The sequence below is a fragment of the Leptodactylus fuscus genome, chromosome 2, assembly GCF_031893055.1.
Source record: "Leptodactylus fuscus isolate aLepFus1 chromosome 2, aLepFus1.hap2, whole genome shotgun sequence".
NCBI classification, from domain to species: domain Eukaryota; kingdom Metazoa; phylum Chordata; class Amphibia; order Anura; family Leptodactylidae; genus Leptodactylus; species Leptodactylus fuscus.
The window spans coordinates 261420606-261444694 of NC_134266.1; the positions used below are offsets into that span (position 1 = coordinate 261420606).

At 47.8% G+C, this 24089-nt stretch overlaps 1 protein-coding gene across 1 annotated transcript in view; it reads left to right on the forward strand.

Annotated features, from left to right (window-relative positions):
- The window catches only part of MAML2 (mastermind like transcriptional coactivator 2), a 123673-nt gene extending 112097 nt beyond the window's left edge, over positions 1-11576 (forward strand). The window contains exon 6 of the mRNA XM_075266162.1: positions 10639-11576. Within this exon, the coding sequence (XP_075122263.1) occupies positions 10639-11531 (893 nt within the window). The 3' untranslated portion in view covers positions 11532-11576. The remainder of the gene's footprint in view (positions 1-10638) is intronic.
- The last annotated feature ends 12513 nt before the right edge of the window (positions 11577-24089 follow it).

Genomic DNA, 24089 nt, shown 5'->3' on the forward strand with positions numbered 1-24089 from the left:
CTCGTTTGTGTGGACCGGTGAGAACTTGGTTGCCTACTGGAGGAACTGCCCTCCCTGCCGCCAACGTCACATGCTGGAAACATCTCCATCATATTCTGCACCAATTGCCTGTGGCAAGCATTGATGCGATTGGCCCTCCCCTCTTCCGGAATAAAAGAGGAGATGTTGTTTTTATACCGGGGGTCAAGGATAGCAAAGATCCAGTACTGGTTGTCCTCCATGATTTTGACAATACGCTTGTCGGTTGTAAAGCACCCCAACATGAACTCAGCCATGTCTGCCACAGTGTTAGTTGGCATGACTCCTCTGGCCCCACCGGAAAGTTCAATCTCCATTTCCTCCTCATCCTCCATGTCTACCCATCCGCGCTGCAACAATGGGACGATTCGAAGTTGCCCGGAAGCCTCCTGTATCACCATCACATCATCGGACAACTCTTCTTCCTCCTCCTCCTCCTCCTCCATTAAACGCGATGAAGCGGACAGATGTGTGGACCTACTCTCCAGCTGTGACGGATCGGATGCTATCCCTGACTCCTCTGTGTGATCTGAGTTATCCCTGATGTCAATCAGGGATTCTCTCAGAACACACAAGAGCGGGATTGTAAGGCTCACCATCGCATCCTCAGAGCTCACCCTCCTTGTGGACTCCTCAAACACCCGTAGGATGTCACAAAGGTCTCTCATCCATGGCCACTCATGGATGTGAAACTGAGGCAGCTGACTTTGTGGCACCCTAGGGTTTTGTAGCTGGTATTCCATCAAAGGTCTCTGCTGCTCAACCACTCTATTCAACATCTGAAACGTTGAGTTCCAGCGTGTGGGGACGTCGCACAAAAGCCGGTGTTTTGGCACATGTAGGCGTTGCTGGAGAGATTTTAAGCTAGCAGCGGCTACTGTCGACTTGCGAAAGTGGGCGCACATGCGCCGCACTTTCACCAGTAGCTCTGGAACATTGGGGTAGCTCTTTAGGAAACGTTGCACCACTAGGTTGAAGATGTGGGCCAGGCATGGAACATGTTGGAGTCCGGCAAGCTCCAGAGCTGCTACCAGGTTCCGGCCGTTATCACAAACGACCATGCCTGGGCCCAGGTGCAGCGGCTCAAACCATATTGCCGTCTCATCGAGGAGGGCATCCCTCACCTCGGAGGCAGTGTGCTGTCTGTCCACCAAGCTGATCAGCTTCAGCACAGCCTGCTGACGTCTACCAACGCCAGTGCTGCAACGTTTCCAACTCGTAGCTGGGGTCAATCTAACAGCGGAGGAGGAGGCGGTGGAGGAGGAGGAGGAGGGGGGTGTTCTTCTCGTGTCCCTGCCAGGAATGTTAGGCGGGGAGACGAGGTACACCGGGCCAGTTTGGGAAGCAGTCCCAGCCTCAACTACATTCACCCAGTGTGCCGTCAGTGAAATGTAGCGTCCCTGTCCGCATGCACTTGTCCACGCGTCGGTGGTCAAGTGGACCTTTGTGCAAAGCGCGGAACTAAGGGCCCGCCTGATGTTGAGTGACACGTGCTGGTGCAAGGCGGGGACGGCACACCGGGAGAAGTAGTGACGGCTAGGGACGGCATAGCGAGGTGCCGCAGTTGCCATCAGGTCCAGGAAGGCGGGAGTTTCAACAAGCCGGAACGCCAACATCTCCTGGGCCAGCAGTTTAGCGATGTTGGCGTTCAAGGCTTGCGCGTGTGGGTGGTTAGCAGTGTATTTCTGCCGCCGCTCCAATGTCTGAGAGATGGTGGGTTGTTGTAAAGAAGCGCCTGATGGTGCCTTTGATGGTGTAGGAGAAGGAGATAAGACAGGAACAGGGGAGGATGAGGAAGAAGTCAACAAAGTGGCGGAGGCAGATGAAGTGGTGTCCTGGCTCGTCCTCTGGAGTGCATCGCCAGCACAGTCAGCAGTGGCAGAGGCAGTGGCAGTGGCGTGAACGGCAGGCGGCCTTTGTCCTGCCGTTGCTGCCTGCCACTGATTCCAGTGCTTGGATTCCAAATGACGGCGCATTGAAGTGGTGGACAGGTTGCTCTTCTCAGAGCCCCTAATCAATTTCGAGAGGCAAATTGTGCAGACAACACTATATCTGTCCTCGGCGCATTCCTTGAAAAAACTCCACACCTTCGAGAAACGTGCCCTCGAGGTGGGAGTTTTTCGGGGCTGGGTACGAACTGGAACATCTTGGGAGATTCCGGGTGTGGCCTGGCTTCGCCTAAGCTGCTGACCTCTGCCTCTGCCTCTAGCTACCCTTTTTGGTGCTGCACCTGCCTCAACATCCACACTACTTTCCCCGCTTGACATCCCCCCTGTCCAGGTCGGGTCAGTGTCCTCATCATCCACCACTTCCTCTTCCAACTCCTGTCTCATCTCCTCCTCCCGCACAATGTGCCGGTCAACTGGATGCCCTGACGGCAACTGCGTCACATCATCGTCGATGAGGGTGGGTTGCTGGTCATCCACCACCAAATCGAACGGAGATGGAGGAGACTCTAGTGTTTGAGCATCTGGACACAGATGCTCCTCTGTTAGGTTCGTGGAATCGTGACGTGGAGGGGCAGGTTGAGGGACAATGAAAGGAGCGGAGAACAGCTCTGGGGAGCAGGGACAGTTGGGGTTATTGTTCTGTGAAGCTTGGGAATTTTGGGAGGAAGGAGGACAAGACTGTTGGGTAATAGGAGGAGAGGAGGCAGAGTCTGACTGGCTGCTGGACAATGTGCTGTAAGCGTTCTCTGACAGCCATTGCAAGACCTGTTCCTGGTTCTCGGGCCTACTAAGGTTTGTACCCTGCAGTTTAGTTAATGTGGCAAGCAACCCTGGCACTGTGGAGTGGCGCAATGCTTGCTGCCCCACAGGAGTAGGCACGGGACGCCCTGTGGCTTCACTGCTACCTTGCTCCCCAGAACCATTCCCCCGACCTCGCCCACGGCCTCGTCCACGTCCCTTTCCGGGAGCCTTGCGCATTTTGAATTCCCAGTTAGAAATTGGCACTATATACCAGTAGCAAAAATTGTGGGCGCACATAACCCCAATATATTCTTTGAATTACCAGTCAGAAACTGGCACTATATGGCAGTAGCAAGAAATGAGGGTATTTGTAACCCCAATATATTCTTTGAATTCCCAGTCAGACAATGGCACTATATACCAGTAGCAAAAATTTTGGGTGCACGTAACCCCAATATATTCTTTGAATTACCAGTCAGAAACTGGCACTATATGGCAGTAGCAAGAAATGAGGGTATTTGTAACCCCAATATATTCTTTGAATTCCCAGTCAGACAATGGCACTATATACCAGTAGCAAGAAATGAGGGTATTTATAACCCCAATATATTCTTTGAATTCCCAGTCAGACAATGGCACTATATGGCAGTAGCAAAAATAGTGGGTGTATATAGCCCCAATTCTATTGCTAGGGGACTTGCAGGGTATTTCTGGGGTGAAGGTGGGGGGGCACACCGTTGGAACGGGGATTTGGGGTGTATATATGGGGTATACGGGAATACACTGTCAGTGTATTCCATTCAGGATCCTGGGAAAGCTGGGTTGCGGCGATTGAGCCCGTCAGTGCCACGTTACACTGACAAGCTTCTCCCTGGAATTTAGCTCTTATAAGAGCTGTTGGTTGTCTTCTCCTTCCTATCCTAGCCTGTCCCTGCCTACCCAGAATCTAAGCCCTAGCTAACTGGACGGAAACCTCCGTCCCCGGTGAATTGCAAGCTCAGAATGACGTGAAGCTGGGCGTCGCTGTTCTTTTAAATTAGAGGTCACATGTTTTCGGCAGCCAATGGGTTTTGCCTACTTTTTTCAACGTCACCGGTGTCGTAGTTCCTGTCCCACCTACCCTGCGCTGTTATTGGAGCAAAAAAGGCGCCAGGGAAGGTGGGAGGGGAATCGAGTAATGGCGCACTTTACCACGCGGTGTTCGATTCGATTCGAACATGCCGAACAGCCTAATATCCGATCGAACATGAGTTCGATAGAACACTGTTCGCTCATCTCTAGTAGACACACATATGCTGAGAAGAGAAGATATACTAGGAGTCCATAGCAGCTAAGGAACAGAAGAAGAAAGAAGGAAGACTTTATAGTCATTTAGTTCTCTGTGCGGAGTGATCTTCGCTTGGTTTGATGTAGATTATACAGCCTGGTCGCGGTTGGAAGGAAGGACTTGCGATAGCTCCTTCTCACACTTGGGGTGAAGCAGACGGTCACTTACAGTGCTGCCAAGTCCCATCAAGGTCCCATACATGGGGGGGGATTTTTTCTCTCGCATGGAGGTCACCACAGACAGTATCCTTCTGTCACCCACCGTCTGTACTGGGTCCAGGGGGCTCCCCAGGACAGAGCTGGCCCTTCTGATCAACCTGTCAAGTCTATTTCTGTCCCTGGTTGATATACTGCTCCTTAAAGGATTAGAAAACATGGCAGCTTTCTTCTTCTCAAGAAGGGACATCACGTCCATTGGTCTCTTGGACATGCTACAGCTGGCGACCAACCTGGGGCATGACTATCTGACCATGGACAAGATGTCACCTCCTGAGGAGAAAAAAGCAGGCATGTTTTCTAATCTTGGATCACCCCTTAAGTATGGATCCTTACAACATGGATGTTTTATGGCTAGTTGCATAGGCCTATACTAAAACTTGGCAAGCTAAGACGATCTCAAAGCAGGAGACAGCGCTACCATAGGGCAGTGCAGTGTGGTCAATGGGACCAACCCTTCACCCTTACCCCAAAAATGGGGACTCGCCTTGAAGAGTTGTGCTAGGGTAGGCACAACTCTATAAGAAGGACGTAACAGATGACGCATCCGACCTGGACTATTGTCTATGCCAAACTTCTTCTGAGGTCAGATCAGGTAGCACGAACTTGCACTAAAAATATGCCAGAGCCTTATTGCCGCGCCAAATAGATGGATAACAGCAATGTCAAGCGTGTTGTCTGAAGAACAAATAGGGTCAAAGGTGCTGCAAACATCCATAGGGTGCAGTGAAAGTGTTATTTAAATAGGGATTACGTGTTGCAGAGATCTTCCTCCTTGGTCAGATCCTTCATAAGTGATAGGATGAAGGAGGAAATTCTCCTCCATAACGCGTAATCCCTATCAAAATATACACATATATTCCACTGCACCCTACTGACCTCTGCAGCCTCCTTGACTATATCTGGACGCCAGACAATACAATTGACAGTCCATCTTTTATCCATCTATACGGCGCTGCAAGAATTGAGTATTGTTTTCAGACTAAGGTCGCACTACTGCTGATGTAACCTTATAAGATGTTTGGGATAACAATTGTTAAGACAATGTCACTGCCAGCTGACCATAGACTATGGACCATATCACTTTCTACGGGCTTCTAGGTAAGGCACGTGACCCAATAGTCAGCAATGTATAACTTGTCTGTCTTAGGGTGGCCATACAACTTAAAAGGGTTATCCAGGATCTGAAGACAGTCTGATCTGATCAGTCGGGTCTGATACCAAAACTTGAACCGATCAGCTAATGCAGTTGATGGAAGCCACATACAAAGCAAAGACCAAAGCAGCCCTGCTCATAGTCAAGACAGTGACCGGGAGCTGCAGTTCCCCTGAGCCACCACTACCTTGTATGGAGCTCTGTATACTGCATGTCTGGTCCGTGTAGTGTAGTGGTCGGGCTTGGAGCTGCGACCCGGCTCACATTTACTTGAATAGGGGCAGCGCTACTTAGTCTATGTCTTCTGATCAGTTCAGAGTCCGTCCCTGACTGATCTGATACCGACGATCTATCCATCATTATCCGATAACTTCAGATCCTGGACAACCCCTTTAAATACCATTCAGCCAACAGCTGTTCTTCCCGACATCTTGCCTTGGCCCAGTGGTCAATAAGAAATTAGGGGAGTAAGAGATATCTGCAAGTGACTTGTCTCCCCTAAGAAATAAAGGGATGGATGTTGAAATTCAACTTTGATTTCCTCGCAGATTGGCAGTATTATATAATACTAGAAAGCTGACTGTACTCTTGGCTATGGAAGATTACTGTCAGAGAGATGTTCCTCAACTCCCAGCGATGACACTAGACTGTAAGGCTCGCCCTTCTGACAGTGGAGGGATATCAGCGCCAAAACCAACAGCACCAATATCTCTGGCTCCCGGGCGCATACTGTGAAGGCTGACAATGCACTGAATTTAGTGCACTGTCAGCTTTGTAGCAGTATATAATACCGCCAATGGAGGACATGGAAGGTCTTCTTTAAGATATTTAGGTAGTTCCCCATTTTAGCTTTTAGATAAGTCCATGATCTGACATCTGAGTACAGAAAGTACAAAGTACCGTAATTTACGGACTATAAGACGCACCTAGGTTTTAGAGGAGGAAAATAGGGGAAAAAAATTTTGAAGCAAAAAATTGTAAAATATTTAATATATGGGAGTTGTAGTTTTGCAACAGCTGCAAGGCCACATAGACAGGTGACCCTGCAGCTGTACGGGGACACATAGAGTGTTTTTTTTTTTGCGGGGCCAGATGTACTTTTTAGTTATACCATTTTGGGGAATGTCTATTGCTTAGATCACCTTGTGACATATGATTTTCTACTGTTATATGTATTCTAGGGAAAGGTGATTTAGAACTTTTATTTAATTCATTTTTTTATTATATATTTTTAAAGCTTTTTTTTTTTTTTTTTTTTTTTTTTTACTATTTTATTCCCCCCCGGGGGCTTGAACCTGCAGTCGCTTGGTTGCAAGTCCCATAGACGACAATACAACTGTATTGCCGTTTATGGAACATTCTGTATATTAGTATTACGGCTGGTCATAGACCCAGCCGCAATACTAATATAGCAGTGACAGGCCTGGGAGCCTTCATTAGGCTCCCGGCTGTCACCCAAACAGGTCGGCTCCTGCGATTTCGCCGCGCAGGAGCCGGCCTGCATCACTAAAGGTATGGGGCCGGTGGGGACCGGCCCTGGGGGGGTAGTTTACACTTTGGGGGGGGGGGAGGAGAAGGGGCCGCCAATCCAGACCCGGCATCCGCAGTAATAGAGAGGCGGATGCCGGCGAGGGATGCCCCCGCCTGGGGCCTGAGACATCGCTGCGCTCCTCTGCCCTGCATGAAGCCAGCGGCGGGGGGACAGAGAAGCAGAATAGCATCGCCCCTGCCGCTGCTGGCTTCATGCAGGGCAGAGGAGCGTAGTGATGTCTCAGGCCCCAGAACCTGTGCCGGCATCTATCCCTTGCCGGCATCCGCATCTCTATTACAGTGGATGCTGGGCGGCCACATTCGGACTATAAGACACACCCTTCTTTTCCCCCAAAATTTGGGGGAAAAAAGTGCGTCTTATAGTCCGAAAGATACGGTATGTAATATTTTTCCTAGGTGTATGTACTGTATATATACAATACTAGAGGGATGACCCGGCTTTGCACGGGTATATTACATGTTATGTTTGTGTAGTGGCCTCATAAGAATTGTCCAATTTTGTACTGATGTATTTTTTATGTGGCTTGTGTGTATGTCCATAAGCGTCATGTGATTATGTGTATCTCATTTTGGAGATCAGTGAAAAACCTGTGATCAGTTGTTATGGATACCTGGAGTAAAGCTGTATCTAATCCTTCCCCATGCAGTACTGTGTTTAGACGCAAGTATCTAATCCTTGTTGGTGTGGTACTGTGTACAGATGTGTTTATCTAATCCTCCCCTGTGTGGCATTGTGTGAAGAGGCACGTATCTAATCCTCCGGTAAATGAAACTGTGTGCAGACGTGCATATCTAATCTTACAGCATGTGGTACTATGTGCAGACGCGTGTATCTAATCCTCTGGCGTGTGGTACTGTGTGTAGACGCGCGTATCTAATCCTCCCCGTGTGGTACTGTGTGCAGACACGCGTATCTAATCCTCCCCCGTGTGATACTGTGTGCGGAAACGCGTATCTAATTCTCTGGCTTGTGGTACTGTGTCCAGAGGCATGTATCTAATCTTCCAAAGTGTGGTACTGTGTGCACACACACGTATCTAATCCTCCCTTGTGTGGTATTGTGTGAAGAGGCGCATATCTAATCCTTCGGTGTGTGGAACTATGTGTAGACGTGTGTATCTAATCCTATGGCATGTGGTACTGTGTGTAGACGCACGTATCTAATCCTCCCCCGTGTGATACTGTGTGCTGAGACGCGTATCTAATTCTCTGGCTTGTGGTACTGTGTGCAGAGGCATGCATCTAATCCTCCAAACTGTGGTACTGTGTTCACACACACATATCTAATCCTCCCCTGTGTGGTATTGTGTGAAGAGGCGCGTATCTAATCCTCTGGAGTGTGGAACTGTATGTAAACGCATGTATCTAATCCTACTGCATGTGGTACTGTGTGCATACGCGTGTATCTAATCCTATGGCGTGTACAACTGTGTGCAGACGCGCGTATCTAATCCTCTGGAGTTTGGAACTGTATGTAAACGCGTGTATCTAATCCTACGGCATGTGGTACTCTGTGCAGACGTGTGTATCTAATCCTATGGCGTGTACAAATGTGTGCAGATGCGCGTATCTAATCCTCTGGAGTGTGGAACTGTGTGTAGATGCGCGTATCTAATCCTACGGCAAGTGGTACTGTGTGCTGACACGCGTATCTAATGCTACAACATCTGGTACTGTGTGTAGACGCGCGTATCTAATCCTACGGCATATGTTACTGTGTGCAGACGCGTGTATCTAATCCTATGGCGTGTACAACTGTGTGAAGACACGTGTATCTAATCCTCCCCTGTGTGGTATTGTGTGAAGAGGCGCATATCTAATCCTATGGCGTGTGGAACTGTGTGTAGACGCGTGTATCCAATCCCCCGGCATGTGGTACTGTGTGCAGACGCACGTATCTAATCCTATGGCATGTGGTACTGTGTGTAGACGCGCGTATCTAATCCTCCCCATGTGGTACTGTGTGCAGACGCGCGTATCTAATCCTCCCCCATGTGGTACTGTGTGCAGACGCACGTATCTAATCCTCCCCCGTGTGATACTGTGTGCGGAGACGCGTATCTAATTCTCTGGCTTGTGGTACTGTGTGCAGAGGCATGTATCTAATCCTCCAAAGTGTGGTACTGTGTGCACACACACGTATCTAATCCTCCCTTGTGTGGTATTGTGTGAAGAGGCGCGTATCTAATCCTTTGGCGTGTGGAACTATGTGTAGACGCGCGTATCTAATCCTACTGCATGTGGTACTGTGTGCAGACACGTGTATCTAATCCTATGGTGTGTACAACTGTGTGCAGACGCGCGTATCTAATCCTCTGGAGTGTGGAACTGTATGTAGACGCATGTATCTAATCCTACGGCATGTGGTACTCTGTGCAGACGTGTGTATCTAATCCTATGGCGTGTACAAATGTGTGCAGATGCGCGTATCTAATCCTCTGGAGTGTGGAACTGTGTGTAGATGCGCGTATCTAATCCTACGGCAAGTGGTACTGTGTGCAGACACGCGTATCTAATGCTACGACATGTGGTACTGTGTGCAGACGCTTGTATCTAATCCTATGGCGTGTACAACTGTGTGAAGACACGTGTATCTAATCCTCCTCTGTGTGGTATTGTGTGAAGAGGTGCGTATCTAATCCTCCCCCGTGTGGTACTGTGTGCAGACGCGCGTATCTAATCCTCCCCCGTGTGATACTGTGTGCGGAGACGCGTATCTAATTCTCTGGCTTGTGGTACTGTGTGCAGAGGCATGTATCTAATCCTCCAAAGTGTGGTACTGTGTGCACACACACGTATCTAATCCTCCCTTGTGTGGTATTGTGTGAAGAGGCGTGTATCTAATCCTTCGGCGTGTGGAACTATGTGTAGACGCGTGTATCTAATCCTACTGCATGTGGTACTGTGTGCAGACACGTGTATCTAATCCTATGGTGTGTACAACTGTGTGCAGATGCGCATATCTAATCCTCTGGAGTGTGGAACTATGTGTAGACGTGTGTATCTAATCCTACAGCATGTCGTACTCTGTGCAGACACGTGTATCTAATCCTATGGTGTGTACAAATGTGTGCAGATGCGCGTATCTAATCCTCTGGAGTGTGGAACTGTGTGTAGACGCCTGTATCTAATCCTTCGGCATGTGGAACCGTGTGCAGATGCACGTATCAAATCCTTCAGTGTGTGGAACTGTGTGCAGAAGTGCGTCTTTAATCCTCTGGTTTGTGGGACTGTGTGCAGACACGTGTATCTAATCCTCTGGTGTGTGATACTGTGTGCTGATCTGTGTATCTAATCCTCTGATGCGTGTATCTCAGTTTGGATATGAGTGTTGTATTGTGCATGTGGAGTGACCGTGTGTATTGCAGTTGGAATATGAATGAAAGTCTTGCAGGTTTGTATTGGCTAAGGGGGGGGGGGGCACTGTGTTTGGAATGCTGTATCTCAGCAACGGTACGTCTGAGCGAGTTGGAGTCTCGTCTTAAACCTTCCCGGATATCGGAAGTATCTCTGTACCAAATTTGGTGAAGATCGGTCCAGTCGTTTGGTTCGCATTAGAGCACAGACAGACAGACAGACAGACAGAAATTCATTTTTATAATGTAGGGAGATAGATCTGGACTGTTATGTTTTATATGCGGTTTTCTATTTGTTTTACTCAATACACTTTTTATTTGGCAGGTGGTTTGCCAACTGTTAACCCAGATTCTGCTCTACCAAATTCACCTTCTGCAAATATGGCACCCCAGAATCAAAGCCATTCTTCAACAAACCATGGATCTCGAATGCCACCTCTTCAGGGAAGTCCAAATATGTATGGGAATGTGTCATGTCCACCACAATCTATGTATAATGGTATGAACCAAACAAGTCCAAACCAGATGGGAACAAACCAGAATGGTAATATTGTATCACGGCCACCAGCCGTCACATCTGGGGCAAATATGCCAGCTTTTGCTACCCAATCTGGAAACAATGGTCCACCCTTTAGACCCAATGGACCAAGTGCACCAGGACAGAGACCTCAAAATGTCATCAATAGCTCATCTCCCACCCAGAAATGGATGAGTTCAGAAGTGAAACGGCAGGATATGGTAGGGTATGCCAACACCAACCAATATCCTACCCAATCAGTTCAAGGTATGATAGGTCATCAGCAGTTCCCTCAACGTGCCCTATCGGTGCCCAACCAAGTCAACCCAGGGGTACAAATGACTCCTTTAAATACAATGGCACCATCCAACAGTGGACAAACGATTGAACCACTACGGGGCTTTAACCATGGGCAATCTCCATTGAGATCACCGATGTTACCAAGCATGAGCCAAGCTGGCGGAGGGTTGCCCATGTCACCTAACTCCTTCAGTCCCGCCAATCAAATTTCTCGAGCGTTTCCACGGAGCGACTCTAGCAATGACTTGGGTTCGTTTGATTTTCTCTCCCAAAATGGTGGATTGGGTTCATCTCCGAATGGCGATTCTGACTTCATCGATGCGTTACTGAAAACCGGCCACATCAACGATGACTGGATGAAAGATATTAATCTGGATGAAATTTTTAAAGGCCATTCCTGAAACCCTATCAAAGTTTGTTGTATACATTTCAAAAATATTGCACATGTTGCCTGGTATTCCAACAAAAAAAGGTATGGTCACCAGATTTTAAAGGGTAAGTTCCTCTATTGGTGACATTTGCGTAAGCAGGGGAGGGGTTAAACTCCATTAGGGAGCCATGATGTCCCCTGTAACCCCCCTTTGGTCTCCTCCAAGTAACTGTAACACCATACTTACCAAGAGAAATTGGAGGGTACTACACGGTGTATATAGCACAGTTTCCTGAGATAATCCCCCCATGTATATAGGTTTGAAGCTCACCATTAAAAAAAAATAATACATTTTGCGGTAATGTGTAAAATTTTTGTATATTTTTCTTGTTATACTGCAACATTCCCACATTTACTTGTATTACTGGCCAATAATGTACAATAATGTGATGTTATGTGATAAAATGATGGTATATTAGGTTGATTTCCCAAAAAGTAGATAAAAGGGACCACCCCATCAACCATGGGGTACGTTCAGTTACTTTCGGAGCTCATTAGGGTTTTTTCTTTAAACTAACTCCTCCCAGTATGCAGGGGTGAAGGCATCCCACCAAATATTGGCCCTGGGTGTTAGAGGTGGCCTGAAAGTATTCCTTATTTTTATACCAAATGGGGGCATACTACAATGCTATATTGGTTTCCAGTGGCCCCAGTAGGAGTAATAGATTTTAGGGTAATTTTCGACCCTTTGACATGACCTTCTTCTCATAGACACACTAAGGTTGTGTAGATGTCTGTCGGTCTTCTAACACCACGTAGACATAGACATTCAACTTGGCCTGTGGTGGTGGCCTGTCTCCAATGACATCAGAAGGATTGTGCATGTTGACATATGACATGAACGATCTGTCTTTCCCTCAACATTTGCCCTAGGGTGATAATTAGGGCCTGCTGGTACACAAATGCTCGGCTGGACCCAGCCAACGTTCATTGAATGTGTATGGCCACCATTAGAGCGACTGTTCCTTTCTCATTTACTCCTTGCCCTCAACATTAGGAGTAAGTTGTCCAGGATAGTGGGAATTGTAGCACGAGGGGGCACACCTGGTTTTCGGTTTCGCCACGTTGCCTCTTGCTGGTCATACAACACTCTAAGATATAGACTTAATGTCCGTCCTTTAATGCTCCGATGTGCAGGACATTAAAGGGTTACCCAGGACCGATACTGAGATCCACTTCCTCTTCTCAGGAAGTGACCTCACGTCCATTGGTCACATGGCCGTGCTACAGCTTAGCCCATTCAAATAAATGGGGCTGAGCTGTAGTTTGGCCACGTGACCAACAGACATGATGTCACTTCCTGAGAAGAGGAAGTGGATCTCAGTATCGGTCCTGGGTAACCCTTTAATGTCCTGCACAATCTGTAATTTCTCATTATTTTGCCATAACCCATAATGCAGATGGTACTGCTGGAGTACATGGTACTGTGGCCTTCAATGAGTGGTCAGTTTACATTATGTCTAGGTACTGTTTGTGTTTTAAAGGGGCAACAATATTTAAATTTTTCGCGTCAGTCACATTGAAAAGACACGCTTAACTGGAGGCGGCATGTTATAGAGCAGGAGAAGCTGAGCAGATTGATATATAGGTTTGTGGGAAAAGATTGAGCAGAACCTGTAAAATCTTCATTTATAACTCTGCTCCTTCTGGGCTTAGGAGTCCTGTGGGCGGTCCTATTCAGTGAATCACTAAGAAGCCCCACCTACTGGACTCCGAAGAATGAGTAAAGGTTCTAATAAATAAAATACAGGTTATACCGGAACTTTTCCCATAAAACTATACATATATATACTCCGCTCCTCGTGCTGCCTGCAGGTTACACTGCGTTTTCAGTCTGACACGTCCCCTTTAAGGCCACACTGTACTCCAGTCTTTCACATCCATTGCTGTAGTAAACCTTGGCTATAAATCAAAAAGTGCTCTGTATATAATTGATGTGTAGGAAAAAAAAGTTAAGTTTATAGGACTGTAGCTATAGGCAGAATTGACAAATGAGCCTCTTAAAGGGGAGCTCTACTGTGCAAACTTTTGTAAGGAATAATGGTTTAGATGCTATGTTATCAAAAGGGGTTACCTAAGATTAGAAAAAAGATGACTGCCTAGTTCCAAAAACTGCACCACATGCGTCTACAGGTTGGGTATGGTATTGCAGCGCAACTCCATGAAGGTGAATGGGCTTAAAGGGATTCTACCATTAAAAACTTTTTTTTTTTTTGTAGATAAGACGTCGGAATAGCTTTTAGAAAGGCTATTCGTCTCTTACCTTTAGATGTGATCTCCGCCGCGCCGTTCCTTAGAAATACCGGTTTTTATCGGTATGCAAATGAGTTCTCTCGCAGCGATGGGGGCGGGCCCCAGCGCTGGAAATGCGATGGGGGCGTCCCCACTGCTGCTCGAAAACAGGCACCAGCGACGCCTCTATCTTCTGCTGGATCCTCCCCGTCTTTCTTCGGCGTCACTTCTGACGCCTGCGCAGTTGGCTCTGCCAGTGAGACACTGAGCGACTGCGCATGCGCGCAATTGTGGCATTGGAACTATGGCCGTGCGTGCGCAGTCGGCTCTACTGGTGTCTCACTGGCAGAGCCAACTGCGCAGGCGTCGGAGGTGACGCCAAAGAAAGACAAAGAAAGAAGGGGAGGATCCAGCCGAAGATAGAGGCGTCGCAGGATCGTGTTCTCGAGCTGCAGTGGGGACGCCCCCATTGCATTTTCAGTGCTGGGGCCCGCCCCCATCGCTGCCAGAGAACTAATTTACATACCGGTAAAAACCGGTATTTCTATGTAACGGCGCGGCGGAGATCACATCTAAAGGTAAGAGACGAATAGCCTTTCTAAAGACTATTCCGACGTCTTATCTACAAAAAAAAAAAGTTTTTAATGGTAGAATCCCTTTAAGCTGCAGTGGTTTTTTTGGAAGAAGGCAGCCATGTTTTTCTAATTTTGGACTACTCCTTTATAATGAAGCACTGCGATCTACAACAGCCTGTTGTCTGCCTACCAATAGGAATCTGCAGGACATGAAATATTTCCCTGGTATACGTCTTACATTGGTCAGACTTGCCAACACTGGAGCAAGGGTGTAGGAAACTGGCTGTGCACATTTTTGGAGTGGCCTCGCCCCATTGTTGACAGTAATTGTGCCAGACATGCCCGAAAAGGGTAAACGGGCAGCACGATTATTGCTGAAAGGGGAGTGGCAATGTCCTGATGTGGGTGTGGCTTCCAAAAATTAGGACAGCGTGCTGCTTACGTCATTCTCCCAACAACCCCAACCACAATGTCGGCAAGTATGATTATACTCCAGAGCTGCACTCACTATTCTGCTGCATGTCATTGCAAACAGACACTAGCGTCGCTTCTCACTTGTTTGGAGGGGTTACACACAGTGCCTGGCAGACCCCAGTGACTACACTCACCGGCCACTTTATTAGGTACACCATGCTAGTAACGGGTTGGACCCCCTTTTGCCTTCAGAACTGCCTCAATTCTTCGTGGCATAGATTCAACAAGGTGCTGGAAGCATTCCTCAGAGATTTTGGTCCATATTGACATGATGGCATCACACAGTTGCCGCAGATTTGTCGGCTGCACATCCATGATGCGAATCTCCCGTTCCACCACATCCCAAAGATGCTCTATTGGATTGAGATCTGGTGACTGTGGAGGCCATTGGAGTACAGTGAACTCATTGTCATGTTCAAGAAACCAGTCTGAGATGATTCCAGCTTTATGACATGGCATTGCATTATCCTGCTGAAAGTAGCCATCAGATGTTGGGTACATTGTGGTCATAAAGGGATGGACATGGTCAGCAACAATACTCAGGTAGGCTTTGGCGTTGCAACGATGCTCAATTGGTACCAAGGGGCCCAAAGAGTGCCAAGAAAATATTCCCCACACCATGACACCACCACCACCAGCCTGAACCGTTACCGATACAAGGCAGGATGGATCCATGCTTTCATGTTGTTAACGCCAAATTCTGACCCTACCATCCGAATGTCGCAGCAGAAATCGAGACTCATCAGACCAGGCAACGTTTTTCCAATCTTCAACTGTCCAATTTCGATGAGCTTGTGCAAATTGTAGCCTCAGTTTCCTGTTCTTAGCTGAAAGGAGTGGCACCCGGTGTGGTCTTCTGCTGCTGTAGCCCATCTGCCTCAAAGTTCGACGTACTGTGCGTTCAGAGATGCTCTTCCGGCTACCTTGGTTGTAACGGGTGGCTATTTGAGTCACTGTTGCCTTTCTATCAGCTCAAACCAGTCTGGCCATTCTCCTCTGACCTCTGGCATCAACAACGCATTTCCGCCCACAGAACTGCCGCTCACTGGATGTTTTTTCTTTTTCGGACCATTCTCTGTAAACCCTAGAGATGGTTGTGCGTGAAAATCCCAGTAGATCAGCAGTTTCTGAAATACTCAGACCAGCCCTTCTGGCACCAACAACCATGCCACGTTCAAAGGCACTCAAATCACCTTTCTTCCCCATACTGATGCTCGGTTTGAACTGCAGGAGATTGTCTTGACCATGTCTACATGCCTAAATGCACTGAGTTGCCGCCATGTGATTGGCTGATTAGAAATTAAGTGTTAACGAGCAGTTGGACAGGTGTACCTAATAAAGTGGCCGGTGAGTGTATAATGGGATCCATTGGATGTCCTTGATTTTTAAAGTGAATTTGGCAGAGGAAAAGCTCCTCTGATTTTCGGCGGACGCTCTGACAGAGTCTCAAGTTCTCTGCAGGCACTGAGCCAGAAAAAAGGCGCCCCTTCTTCATATTATAAGTACCAGTAAATTGATGCCCCCTATAAGTTTTCAGGACTTATTAATCACTAACCCATCCTTAGATCATCAGTTAAATATTGGCAGGGGCCCGATTCCCAGACCCCGGGGTGATAAGCTGTTTGAAGGGGCCGCAGCATTGATAAAAGTGCTGCAGCCTCCTCAGTACTTGCCAAGCACAGAGCCGTACATTGTATATTGGCTTTGCTTGGTGTCACAGCTCAGCCCATTCACTTGAATGGGACTGAGCTGCGATAAGACCATGTGACCAATGCATGTGATGTCACTGGCTTGTGAAGAAGTCTACAGCTGATCCATGGGGGTCCTGGGTGTCAAACCCCCCTTCCCCCCCAAGTATCTTGAATTGATGACCTTTCCTTAGGATAGATAATTAATTAAAAAGTGCCAGAAAACTCCTTTAAGGAAGGACACTATGCAACTCATTGTACAGCTTTGGGTCCTGAGTTGTGTTATTCCTCTGTTATTCCTCCTGGAAATGCCTGACTAAATTAGTGGGTGTCCTATTCTTTTTGGCAATAGACTGACCCTTGGTTCACATCTACGTTTGGGGACTCCGCATGGGGACCCTCCAAAACGGACTACCGAACGCATTTGCAAGCGGTGTGCACTGAAAGCACACGGACCCCATAGACTATAATGGGGTCCATGTGCTTGCCGCGGGATCTCCACACGAGTCATGCGGACAGAAAAGTTGATTATGAAGTACTTTCCTGTCCGCATGTTCCCTGCGGAGATCTCGCGGCAAGCACACGGACCCCATTATAGTCTGTGGGGTCTGTGTGCTTTGCCAATGCGTTCAGTAGTCCGTTCGGGAGGGGACCCCATGCGGACTCCCCCGAATGGATTACCGACGCAGATGTGAACGAAGCCTGACACTGCCAGATATGATGAGAGGCAAGGAAAATGGTGACACCTAGTTGCCAACTTTTTCATATATTTCCAGGAGGAATAACAGGAGCAACACAATTCACTGCCGCCGCTGCGCTTTTGCCAGCAGATCCTCCTTGTCTATAGTAAAAGTAGTAGAGACCGCACTGGAATGATTAAGAACGGAACAATCTACAAACCAATAATCACTTATTTTAGCCCAAATCTACCAGCCGTAAAATCCCCATGGCGTACGCAACGCTGCCTATTTCCACTTACAAGCTTAGTTAGACTCAGCCGCACGCTGCCAAAATAATCTTTTCTCGTACAGTATACAAACTATTAAATTCTGCTCTGATTTTTACCAGCGGAGCAGCGTGTTCTTGGTTTGTAATCCAAAGTAGTATACACAACAAACAAAACCAAAAACCACATCCTCCAAATTAGGATCTGCTAAAGTCACTAGTACAAGACGGAACAATACAAGACCGTAGCTTACGCTGCCATCCGGTGGTCGGACTATAGAACTGCACGCTATGTGAGCGGTAAAAAATAACGCGAGTATTGAAGTAGGAAACATCTAGCGATAGCAATGCAAAAATTCTGATGACAATGACAAGTCCGTCTGACGGCATCATACGTTGTGCAGAACCGACAATTTGTGGCTACTTGTGACTCAAGCCAAGTCTGAGATGAACAAATTCGACTAAAACTAAACGTACAGGACATGCAGCGTTCATACATACCGCATATACCTATGTCTACGTTAACGTTGGCCGAATCTGTTTGCAACGAACCGGATTTGACGCAAAAATTCCAAATTGTGCTGCAGGAATTTGGGATTTATCGAAGACAAACTAAAATGGCCGCCATGATTTGTGGTAAATAATTAAACTTCTTCAGACCCAAAAGTATAACAGGTGGCGATCTGTGTATCCTTCCTATGGACACTGCGGTGCTCTTCTGTAACGTCATGACGTCGGTGCGGCCATGACACCGCTGAGGCCTACTCACAGGCCTCAACCATGACCCACAGCATCAGACGTACACCTCCACCTTTTATATTCTGGGGTCTGAAGAGAATAATTTCACGTCTGGCTCTATCCAAACAAATTTGTGGTGAACCGAGAAGGAGGAACGCTTCATCTAAACACAAGACCAAATGAATCTTCAGAGTCTACACGTCAATAGTATCACATGTTTACCAGACCCAGATTTTCCATGATTCAGATGCTGGTTAACATTCATGGATAAATCTCCGGATTGAGCGTAGGAGGTTATTAGACCCTAAATGGGGCCATTGAGAACCTACCGTATATACATCCTGACTGGTTAGGGTTAGGGGTGCTAACGTACAGAAGAGTTCCGGTCTCCCTATCGCCACGATTGGGACTAGTAAGAGGGTTAATAACATGGAGGAAAGTTCCTGTATCTCCCAGGGGTCACTGAAGGCTACACAAGGGGAGAGAGGATAGTACCAAGCTGTGATCTTTGCCCCTCGCTCCCTAGAAATACGAAGCAAAACTTAGGCTGCTCCCCAAACTAGAATATTATACCCTTGACTATTAGTATTAAAGCTAAGGTTCTGGGCTTTAATATGACACCAAGATCTAAGCTCTAGCCCTCATATTCTATCTCTCTGACAGACAGCTCCTATGTAGACCTCAGTTAGGGTAAGTTCACATGAATTCCGTTGCGGCCTTCCACTGCTGAGTAGGCCCTGATGTTGGGACTAGTCAGCAGGGTTCTCACGCTGCGGCACCCATGGCAGGATAGAGCAGGATGCTTAATTTTTCAATGTCCTGCTGTGATCTTTGCCTTCCATTGAAAATAATGGGAGGTGGAATCTGTCATTCCACGTGAACTTATCCTTACAGGCTTGTGCAGTTTTGTTCCCGTCCCGTCAGATAGGTCTGCATCAGAGCTGTGAACGAAAAACAATATTTGTCATCAAGACTGTTCGCAACGTTCCCTGTTATGTCAATATTTATTTCGTATTGAAAATAATTGGTTTCGAGGTTGCGAGTATAATATAAGGCCCACATAGCATGCACGGTCAGGCAAGAGACGTTGCAAACAACCTTTTGCCCCTATGCAGGGGATGGGAATGAGAATTTTCCTGCAGTTTTTTCATGTGTTCATGTTCTAGGCCAGGGGTCGTCACTCCAGCTGCTGTGAAACTACAACCCCCAACATGCTCCATTCACTTCCATAAGGGTTCCAAGAACAGCAGAGCAAGTATGCATGCTGGGAGTTGTAGTTTTACAACAGCTGGAGTCCTGAACATTCCTTATACAGGTTCCGGGGGATTGTCTAAACCATCATAGTTGGGGCCCTATACTTTCAGGCTGGCTGCAGGAGAAAGCCGGTGAGGTTTTGGGGCTCAGGTGTGCGCTTGTGGCATATTTTTGGCACCAGCATTTGTATAATACTTGTGTAATTTTGTATTTATAAGGATTTCCCGGATACTTTATATTGACTAAAACCCATATAAGCTGCGACGGTATCCATAAGCTTCGTCTGTCCGTCACCTACGCAACCCGCCATGTATTATTATTATTGTTATTTTTATTTTTTTGTACAGGAATTTTATTATATAATATTTAGGATGAATTTGGTAGGCCGTGAGCCTGATGTGTATTGCATTATATGAAGCGTATTGTACTCAGTATATCATCGGGTTCTTTTTTTTTTTTACTTTTTGTATCTGTAAATACTGTTTTCATATAAACTCTTCATGTCTGACTTATTTTATATTAACACAAGCGTAAAACTGACTATATAATAAAATATTCCATTTCAAACCTACGTGTGTAGTTCTGTGTGTGACAATACCGTCCTATATCTGTCGTAGCATTGAGGATTGTAGGTGTTTGGTGGTAGAGTTCATTGCAGGGTCTGGATGGATCTCCAGGGCTACAGGATGTGATGGGTCCTACCTATAGGATTTGGGCTTATTGATAACTAGCATCTACCCGCGACTTCATCTGCGGGTTGGCAGTGGCACTGAACCGCTTATATGTACGCAATCGCTGGTGCTTCTGATTGGCAGTGCACACACGTGCAAACCCCTGCGCGCCCCCGCCTCCCATTTGCCCTCGTTGGGCACCGCGGTCTCTGTACCTACCTATACATCCCAACTTTCGAAGAGCTGAAAGAGGGGGAATATATGCGCCGCACGCGCCTTAATGCCACCCACTTTTATGTTGATTCCGCCCATTCTCATGGTTTTTTTTATGTGCCCCCCCTTCATCTGCCCCAGTGTGATGCCGTGCTCCCCCTTCATCTGCAGTAGTGTGATGCCGTCCCCCCCCCCTGCACCTGCCCCAGTGTCATGCCGCTCCCCCCTTCATCTGCAGCACTGTCATGCCGTTCTCCTCCCCTTCATCTGGCCCAGTGTCATGCCGTTCTCCCGCCCCTTGGGGCCTTAACCACCTTGGGGACACAGGAGGCCTCCGACATTCACACTCCCTTACGAAACCAACTTCTAGAACCCATGCACATGACCAAGGGTCCTTGCCAGTGCTCCGTTCCAAGGAAAATGGAGCATGTCCTATTGAAGTCTGACCACAGAAAGGAGCTAAACCAGTGAAATCAGTGGGGGGGGGGGGGGCTGGAGCTGGAGTGGAAGGCACTTGGAAGTCATTCAACTGCTTTCCACTAAAAAAAAATCTGACCCCACTCGGTCTGAACACTAGGTCGTGAGCCTGAGGCCTTACTATTAGATAGGACATACTGGGGTTGTAGTTTCACTTAGCTCTATTAGGCTAGGCTCTATAGCAAATGAAATAACCTATAACTAGGCAGGACCTAATAGGCTTATAGTCATGACAGGATATGCAAGTGGCTTTTGGAAAACCATATAGCGGAGGTGTCCAATGTTGGACTGACCCACGTGAGCACCAGAGGATCCTCTGATGAGCTGAGCCTCTAACACAATAATATCCAGCAGGAGATTCCCAAATTTGAAGGGTAGTATGGTCTATTTCCTAGGGATTATTGGAAGGAGGGCCTAATGAACCCTATTCTAATACTAGAGGTGCCTAGGGGGTGACAGAGGGAGCCTCCTCCACCTGTGATACCACTTAGATGCTGCAGTAGCTCTTGACCATTTCCAGCCGTTGCAGTGGGATGTCAGATATACAGTATATTACAGTTGGCACATGGTGCCGATGATGCAGGTACAGCTCTTGTGCCTACATTGTACATTTACAGCATGAATCTATGGGAGAAATTCTTTGTATACTTATGGCGTTGTGCAGCAAGATATTAACATGCCTCCATATAAAACATGCTTGGTAACTTTAAGGGCTAGTTCACACGAGGGCAAGGAGGCAGATTTTGACAGCGGATTTCGCCTCAAAATCCGAATACATACAATGGTGGTCTATGGAGACCACTAGTGTAGACCAAGAAGCGAGCTGCCCTTTCTTCAGGTGGATTCGGCAGCTCGCTGAGCTGTGGCTTCCGTCTGGCGGCAGCAACCTCCATAGTCAGCCCATTCATTTGAGCCAACTCCGGAGGGGGAAACCGCGACGGTTGTGGCAGGCAGGTTTTGACCTGAGAGTAACGTGGCTCCCCACATAACTCTCGGTGCCAAAATCCGCCCCCCGTGTGAACGAGCCCTTAGAGGTTGGACACTTTACTAAAGCCTCACCTCTTTAGGGTTTGTGACTCACCCTTTTTGTTGCATATCACGCCCCTTTTTGTGATGGGGACACAATACACGCTGGATGGCACATAAAGTGCCCACATATCATGACGGAGAGACTGGCGGATGTGGGAGCAATCTACCAGGCCCAGGAGATTTTCACACTCTCCCAGAATCCCAGAAGATCACCAACGTTCGGGAGACTTGAAAAGTATAATAAAAAATCAGTGGGAAAATATTGGACCGCAGCAGCCATGGGGAACTGTATGACAGATCTTTACAACACATGGAAATAACTTGTGAGCGTGGACCCAAGCCTAGGAGCCTAAGGGCCCATTCACACTACGGATACGCTGACTGATTCTGAACGTTAAAACACGTTCTCCGGCATACGAGCGCTCCCCATTGAAATGAATGGGCTGCTTTTTACTCTACGAGCGCTCCCATTGAAGTGAATGGGAAGCACTCGCGTGTATGGCTCGGACTGAGCTGAGCTAGCCGTACACGCCAGCACTTTCCATTCACTTCAATGGGAGCGCTCGTAGAGTAAAAAGCAGCCCATTCATTTCAATGGGGAGCGCTCGTATGCTGGATCCCATTGAAATGAATGGAACTGCTTTATACGCGCTGATTCTGAACGTGCTTTAACGTTCAGAATCAGTCAGCGTATCCGTAGTGTGAATGGGCCCTAAGGGTAAGTTCACACAGAGTTTTTTGGTCAGGGCTTTGAGGCCGTAATCGGCTCCCGGAAAAAAGAAGCGAGATGCTCATTCTTCAGGTCGAGTCGCCTCGCAATTCGGCCTGAAGAAACTCCCTCCTCCGGACTAGGCCCATTCGTTGGGCCTAATCCGGAGCGGAGCGCACAGCTGGATGCCGGTCGTGGTGACCCTTTTTTTGAATCGGAACCTGTGGCAGCCTCTGCTTCAGGTTCTGGTCCAAAAACCTCTGTGTGAACTTACCCTAAGGCCTAATGCACACAACTGGGGCGTGGGGGGGGGTTGATTGTATAGCGCAGTGGTGCCCAATACGTCGATCGCGATCAACTGGTCGATCGCAAAGGAAGTATGAGTCGATCGTTTGACATTTTTTATTTACTTTTTTTGTTTCAGCGTAGTCGGCGTCATCACCGCGACCTACGCTGATACGCAGACGTCTGCCAGGAGAAAAGGATGCGGCGGCGGGAGCAGCAGCAGCATCGAGGTCTGTAAGTATGAGAACTTTATGTTTGCTTGTTTTATAATAGGCCGCTGCTTGGTGGAGTATTCCCAGCAGGGAGCAGTCTATGTACCCACCTCCCCGGACCTGTTCACTGCCGACCCCTCTTCACCTTGTACTATAGGCCGCGGCGGGCGGTAGTGAATAGGCCCTGGCCAGGCCGCGATCCCACTACTGCTATTATTATATTCGGGGGTCTTTTCAGACCCCCGAGTATAATAATCGGAGCCCCAGGGGAGGTGAGAGAACATAATAAACAATGTTATTTACCTCTCCAGGATCTGATGTCAATCTGACAATGGTGCGGCCCAGGCCCCGCCAACAAGAAGTGGGTAGTAGATCTTTTGACTTGGTCATTTTATAAGTAGCTCACATGCGGAAAAAGTGTGAGCACCCCTGGTATAGCGGAATACACTTGGATAACAACCTAGTGTCATCCAAGTGGCTTCTGTGCCCCAACTATTTCAATTGGGGGTTCCGTTCCGCTGTCATGGAGCAAGATAGAACCTACTCTATAATCACCGGAATCGATGGAGCATTGGACGCCAAACTTGGATGGCACACTTGGTTGTGTATAGGTAGTCTTAGGGAGCCCATAAGGCGTCTTTTCTCAGTTTGAGGAGCCCGGTATGATAAATTATCGTTGGGCGCATGGTACAAATTTTGCATTGGGGCCCAGGAGCTTCTAGTTACGCCACGACCCTAGGTGGGCAATGCTCTTTAATGTATAAGGATGAGTTCAGACGGGTTTTTTTGGTCAGGATGGAATCCGCATCAAAATCCTGACCAAAAAAAGTCGCCCATTGAAATCAGTTGGTGCCGGTCATTTCTTTTTTCAGTGAGCGGTTTGTTCCCATTCGCGGAAAAAAGAAGCGACATGCCCTTTCTTAAGGCGGAATCCGCGGCCGGTTCAGCGCGGACATCCGCCTGAAGACACTCCCTCCCGACTAGGCCCATTCATTTGGGCCTAATCCGGAGCGGAGTGCCCCGGCAA